Here is a 7,326-nt window from a genome sequence, read left to right on the forward strand (position 1 = left end):
AACTCATCTCATTAGCACACTGCAGAGCTGGGTGTCTCTACACCACCTCTCACACACCAACTACTGACAGCTCTTTAACCTAACTAAAAGCTAAGATATTAATTCTGTTCACTTCCTACCATTTTACTGTAATATTCTAATAAGGATTTCAAATATTGTCTGTATACCTCCTGTGTTTTTAACGAAATTGTATTTGTAGTGGATTTTTTTCTTTCAGCTGTCAGTAATACATTCACTAAATGTCATATAATCCATTTACTTGATTAGTTTATCACCCACTGATCAAGAGAAATGAACAGAGGTGCAAGGTAACAAAGTACATTTACTCAAGTACTGTGCTTATGTACAATGTTTAAGTATCTGTATTAGAATCATTTTGTCTGCTTTGTTTTAGAGGTAAATATTGTACTTTTTAGGCTACTGCACTACACGTATTAAGCAACTTTACTTTTACGAATCAGACTATTGCTTGTAAAAAAAAGTATTTTCAGTAGTTATGCCACTTTTACATAAGTAAACAATCTGAGTACTTCTTCCATCACTATAAATGACCACATTTTTGCATACAAAGTTAATTTCTACCAGGGGTCCCATGGCCATATTTTAAAATGCCCTTAGCATATTCTAAAACCAATATACTCATGATTGCAACATACAGGAATATTGGAGGTTTATGTCTGAATTGTGTAGTCCACTGAAATTAAACCCATCTATATAAGCACTTTACCATGTTACTGTAGTATTCAGGTTACATGCAGCAATGCTTGCCTTGGAGGCCTGTAGTGTCTTTCCAATCTGCTGCATGATTCATGTAGGTTACCATCATAAGTGGTGAGGTTGCTCTGAGCAAAGTCAACACTCAGTTCTACAATGAGCAGTTTATATATAAACCTTACAGAAACTCAACCTTTGGCTCTGGGAAAAGATTGCATCAGTGCTTTTAGCCAATAAGAAAACTGATCACACTCACTGAGGGGTCACCTAGAGGCTAAAGGTTCAAACAAAAAACCTCTTACTCACCAGAATATTGGCTCATCGTCCTGATTTAATACCCAAGTACTTACGTATTCTGTAGTTGAGTTATAAATATCAGTATGAATGAGCAAATAATTACCTCAAATGCACAACAATTATCATTCATGGTCACAAAAACACAACAATAACTCACTGTAGATCATTTAGTATTTTTTGAATGTAATCTTTCCAACAAAATGGCATTCTTTACAAATATCTGAAGCAAATTTAAGACATTTTAAATAATTCTTTGTTCGGTTTGTAATGTTATAACTACAAAGATTGCAATTTTACCATGCAAGTTATTTCCCAATGAAATTATTTAGTAGATACTGCCACCTAGTGACAAGCCAAAAATGTGTGACATGCTGAAATTAACTAACTATACTTGGGTAGTATTCTAAGTTTATAAGTAAGAATAGCAACTAAAAATCTGTAAATGGCAATTTGTATACACACACATATATATACACACATACACATACACATACATACATGTGGATATAGATGAGCCTGAAGAAAAAAAAACTCTTTTCCCTTCCCAGATAAAACATGTCCAATCCATTTCCATGAAAATCCTGCCCAGTACACATATAAAGACTATCCTGGGAGAGAACAAAAACCCATCATGGTGATGTCCTGACACCTGGGGAAGACCACTTTGACAAAACTAACTCTCTAGTCTCTAACACTTAAGTTTGGCGAAAACCACGCACGCATCTATCACCTCTTAAATCTCAGACCCTTTCCTTAAACTAAAGTAAACTTTTTTTTTTCTTGAGTTAAAGGACCTTTACAGATACAAATCAACTGACCTTCATACAAATTTAACCTTGTTAAACTACAACATGGGCTGAATCCTGTCAAGTCCAGTTCTTGGTCTTGTTATGTACACTTTGAGTCAGGAAACCTCCAAGAAAACAAGTCTAACCACATCCCTTATTTTCCATGAACACTTTAGTCAATCAGCAGACCAAAGGCAATCTAGCACAAACATTCTGCTGAAAGGTGTTCACTTTCAATTGGAACAAAATTAACTGTAGATCAGAGAGAGTTTTATCATTCTGGACAAATCATCCAACAGAGTCCATTTCATTGCTGTTGTGGTGGATGTCACAGGTTACTCTTCCATTTGATGCTCTCTGAGGACTCTTTCACTGTAGGAAAAAATTTAAATGTGTTAAACTAGGAGTCTAGCTGACAGTCAGCAAGTGCATTATCTAACTTAACTTGGTTGAATTGACTCTTTAATAAAATTAACTTGTCAAAACTAATTCTCTAAAATTCTCTGTGATAGGAAAATACATACCCAAAGAAACCCTGCCTTCTTTCTCTAGTTTCGTTAAGTGATGGACCAAATTCACATTAGCTGCTTGGTGCAGGTGTTCAGGGGTGTCCTGGAAGACAAGCAATGAAGAGTTGGGAAAAGCAAAGCATTCTGCTTTGACTGCTTCAGTGTACAAAGGTCTGTGTGACTGGTTGCAGGCTGCGCATTTTCAGGCCACCTCCATAGACGTAAATCTCCATTCATTTCTATGGGGGACTGCGTTCACCACAGCTGGCACCAGCACTGCAAGGTGCTCCGGCAAAAGGTTGGATCTGGTTCAACTTTTCACCACATCAGACAGTGACATCATCCGGCAGAGGTGCTGCGTTGACCAATCATGTACAGAGGATGAGCGGGACATGGACCCCCAAGGGATGAAGACTTTTGTTTACCTTGTTAGCATCAGCATTCACTGCTATTCACTGTCGAATCTGGGCCACAGTTAACGCACCATAACGACAAGCCACGCATTTTCGTTAGTACTGGATGTTAAACTGGTTTTTTTGTGCCGACTGGTGGTAGAATTGGTGCTAAGGCGGAGTAGGCTACGTTAGCAGCATGGCCAACCAAAACACAATGGAAACTCCCGGCCTACAAACATGAATGAAGCCGCTCACACTGACTCATCACAACATGGCCGTATTTTACACGCCTACAACACCCCCACCCCCATGCGTAAGAACACAGCAGAGAGTTGTGTTTTTGCCGGACTAACATGAACATACAGTATGGTCACACTCCATCATACTGGTCTGGTTCTGTTATGTACTGATATCGCCAGACAACTTTTGCCTCGACAACAAATATTGTCCTGTTTTAGTATCAGGAGATTGCGTTACACCCCTACAACTCACACCAGTCAGCCCTGGACTACAGGCTGGAAAAAGAATCAGAAGTAACACAGGGGTCTGTCCCAACCTTGTAGACAATCTTGACAAGCTCCATGGAAGAGAAAGGCTTTCCTGCTCCATCCCGAATGGCCGCCAGGATCTGCTGCTCTCGCTGGTCCCGGTGGCTTATATAATGTCTAATCTTAGAGGCAGCATCCTGAACCACGGGGCCGTGACCTGCACAGAACACAGCAGCAGAGATTTAATCCAATCATCCACAAGATGTTTTAATGAACGAGAGTCAGACTGACATTCATCCATTTAAAGGATCAAATTAAAGTGCCAATTATGTGTAATCATTTTCAAACTGTTTCATTTGATTAAACAAAGTGATTGCAGATGCGTCTAGCTTTGACTTGTTTGTGTGCTTGACAGGAGGTGGATCTTAACATAGCAACGGAGAATAATAATTGCTGATTAAAAAAGACAATGGCAGAAGTCAAAGAATATTAAGCAAAACTAGTAGGACAATATGAAATCAAAGTTGATTGAGTGAAAATTAGTCACGTCAATGTTGTCAGTAGGTCAATCGTTTGGGTCATTTAATAAAAAAGAACTTGGTTGCGTCTTCTCAAAAAGTGAGGATTTGGGCTTTTTTTATATTTTCAAAGATTTTATAGAAAATTAATCAATGAATTTAAAATAAATAAGATTAACAATAATGAAAATAATCTTTAAGAAATAATAAGAACTGTGGGAATGGATATTAGAGAAATGAAAAACATATGAGAAGCGAGATCCTGAGTGGAAGGTCGCCGCTCTGACCCCTGGAGCAGCAGGATAAATCGGCACTTCCCCTACTCGATTACTCTCTCACCACTGAGGTGGTCTCAGCTCCACAGTACTGTGGTTGTACTGGGCAGCTTCCAGGTGTGAATGTGTATTAACTGTCTGGGTTATAAACAGAACCTTCCCAAGACAACACTGGGCCTCATTCCCCTAAATCTCCCAGAGTTTTTTTTCTTGAATTTATTCTTAAGAAAGGTCCTAAGGAACATCTGCGCCTGATTCAAGAACATGTTCTTAACCCACAGAACTGCTGACACCAGTGTTCTTACAATAATGAATCCCAGTCATTCCTAATTAGCATAGGTTAACGCTCTGCCAATCATAAAAGGGCATGAGACAGCAGGGCCATGTGCACACACAGGAGTCTCACAGAGAATGAAAAGAAAAGTCACTTACAGAGACAGCTTCAACACTGGCCGCAATATCCAAGACACCTAAAGAACTCAGTAGAAAGATATGCACTTAAACATGTTTGGTTTTTAAGTAAACTCTTTCTTGACACTAAGTTATAAATAGTCAAATGAATTTTAAAGGCTTTATTTATAAACAAGCAAATAACTGATTAATGTAATTTTTAGTGGTGTTTGTTACTTTTAAATGGTATGGGCATTCAACATTAGGTGAGAGAGAAACAGTATTTAAATTTTTCTGTATGTCCTGCACATATAGTGAACTGACAATAAAAATGCTTGATCTTGATCTTGAATGTTAATGTAATTTAAATCTTATGCTATGATAAAACTATAAGATTGAAAACTAAATAACCAGTTATTTCACACAAACATGCCACCACTCAATAAGTGTGCTCCTGAGTGTGTGTAGATTCCGTTCTTACCTAAGAAAAAATTCCAGATAAGAAAACACTGGCTAATGTCAGAATCTTTGTGAAAAATGCGTCAGTGGGCTTTAAGAAGAAATGTGTTCTTCAGAATAAATGGTGAATGAGGCCCAGTACTCTCAAAAAAGCTTCCTCAGGTAACTAAAGGGTAAAAAAAAAGAAACAAACCTGTCTAGAAAGTCTGACAAAATAGCGTAGCACACATTCCAGAATGTCACTCACCAGGGTAGATGAGGTCAGCCTGACAATCCAGCAGGATCTTCAGAGATTTCATGTAGTCATAGAGATCTTCGAAGACGGCTGTCCCCTCACCCAGGATGCAGTCTCCAGAGAAGAGCGCCTGCTCCTCCTCCAGCAGCAAGGCCATGTGGTCATCAGTGTGGCCCGGGGTAAACAGCACCCTGGGAAAAAGACATAAAACACTGCTCTCTGCTCAAATAGCAACAAGATTCAAACATTATCTGTGCCAGTGTGTATTTTGATACTCATCACACACTGAGCACATGACAACCTTAAACAACTTGTGGCATTCCCCAAGGATCAATTTTCAACATAGTCTACAGTTTCACCATGATAAGGGCTTTTTAAAAACAGATCTTTCTCTGATGTATATTATTTATGTCTTTAATTCGGTCTTTTGGTTGTTGATTTTGCTTCCTAGTGAATGTCCTGCAAGTTTATAATGCTCTCTATATGTATTCAACTTCACTGACTTGAGTGTGGCCCCCTCCGTCTGGATGACATCTCCATCTTTTAGGTAAGTATAGTTCTTGTCTCCTGCCGACTCGGTGACTTTGGGGGAGCGAGGCAGTTTGCTGACTCTGACATCAGAACCTGCAGGAGGGAAAACATGCAAACACTGGACAAAAATGTAGGCATGAATAGAGATCATCTTGAAACCAGGTTAAAAGGCTCAGAGGTCATTAAACCACACATACTGTCCTCACCAGTGATGTTCCTGCAAATGTCTTCCACTCCTCCTGTGTGGTCAAGATGCCAGTGTGTGACGATGATCTCCTGGATGTTGGTGTTGAACTGCTTCAGTGCCTGTTTCAGACCGCTGATGTAGTCAGGCACAGCAGGTTCTCCAGTGTCTATCAGCACCCGCCTGGAATAAAATCATGTTATATATGTATTTATATGCAAGGCTTTAAAAGTAAAAATCCACATTTATTTATTTATACTGTGCACTCGGTACATTTTCACAAAGTATGTGAAACCAAACTTTTAGTCATAGAGTTCTCAAACATGCACACAAAGTACCCAGTTGGTTAGTACAAATAACCATCTCAAACCTCTGTAAAAACATCACAGACCTCATGAGTTGATGTCAAATACAAGGTGTTCCTTCTTTCAGGTTGGCACACTGACACTGTTTGAGTGTTTTTATAAGTCAAGGTAGTTCTAAAGCACACCTCCATTCTGGTTTCACTGATCGGACTCCAGGTTTGCTAACACCCGACTCCAGTTTACTTTTAGTGACCTCAAAAGCCTCGTGTTGCTATGTCTTTTCTCCACCATCACTTTCTAAGTTTAATGGGTGTGTTTAATAAAGACATTAAAGAGCATGTGTGTTTTATCAGGTTAGGGACATTGTGTTTTTTGATATTATTGACTTTGGTGAAGAATGGCTCACATTTCACAACCAATTTATACAGAAGACCAGGAGATTGCAAACAGTGCCTTTACTTTATCTTTCGACTGTAGCTGAACTGATCATATGACTCCTGTCTTATCCCTAACTGGTGGTATACTATATCCGGTGTCCGCTATATTTCCTGACTGCCAAGATCAGAACTAAGTAGTTACTCAAAATTCTTAATATTGACTATATACCGAAATAATCAGCGAATCCTGTCAAATTTGTGCACATTGCAGTCTTGGTCCATGTATGTTTGCCTACAAGCAAGGAAACCCTGAATTTTTCATTTTTCAACGGAATTTGGCGTGAGGTAGTGTTTGAGTGTAAGGTAAACCTAGAGTCGCGTCAACTCAACGTGCCACACCGAGAGCTACCTAGGCAGCAACCCAAAGTGTTTGGCCACACAGATATTCTGGTATAGAGAATATAACGCGAACTTCATGCTGCGAGTATAAACCACAAAGCAACTTGACCTTTCCCCAGTTCCGACCAGGTAAGTGTTAGTTCCCTGCAGAGTCATCGGTCCCGGGTTACAGCCCAAAACCCGAATAACTCGGGCTGACAGCTGCTCTATCCGAGGTATAATTGCACTCATAGCTGGAGCCAATGTAACGTTAGCTACAGAACGAGACTAGAGAAAATAAACATAAATAAACGTATTCTGTACCGGAAACTACATGTCGAACAATATGTACTTCCTGTATGTCCAAAGCACCCTTCAAAATAAGAGTCTCGTCTTAACAACTAGTAGTAGTTTGCCAACCGCAATTAAACAACAGAGGAAGAAGACGAAGAGTTCGTAGTAGCGACTATATTTTATTTCATG

General features: G+C 39.3%; 1 protein-coding gene across 3 annotated transcripts; it reads right to left on the reverse strand.

Annotated features, from left to right (window-relative positions):
• Positions 1-1,137: 1,137 nt before the first annotated feature.
• On the reverse strand, positions 1,138-7,216 carry lactb2 (lactamase, beta 2). 3 transcript variants are annotated; one of them, XM_020612459.1, is made up of 7 exons: positions 6,175-6,443; positions 5,797-5,966; positions 5,572-5,692; positions 5,081-5,259; positions 3,260-3,408; positions 2,324-2,411; positions 1,138-2,171 (listed from the first exon to the last, which is right to left on the reverse strand). In XM_020612459.1, exons 1-7 carry the CDS (start codon positions 6,177-6,179, stop codon positions 2,128-2,130), a joined length of 756 nt encoding a protein of 251 aa, XP_020468115.1. In that variant the 5' UTR covers positions 6,180-6,443; the 3' UTR covers positions 1,138-2,127. The 3 variants fall into 3 exon arrangements, with proteins under 3 accessions (XP_020468115.1, XP_020468113.1, XP_020468114.1); XM_020612457.1 differs by lacking the exon at positions 6,175-6,443 and adding an exon at positions 6,974-7,216 and having other exon boundaries at positions 1,141-2,171; XM_020612458.1 differs by lacking the exon at positions 6,175-6,443 and adding an exon at positions 6,974-7,214 and having other exon boundaries at positions 1,145-2,171; positions 5,806-5,966.
• Positions 7,217-7,326: the final 110 nt, after the last annotated feature.

Source organism: Monopterus albus, unplaced genomic scaffold (assembly GCF_001952655.1).
Source record: "Monopterus albus unplaced genomic scaffold, M_albus_1.0 scaffold125.1, whole genome shotgun sequence".
NCBI lineage: Eukaryota > Metazoa > Chordata > Actinopteri > Synbranchiformes > Synbranchidae > Monopterus > Monopterus albus.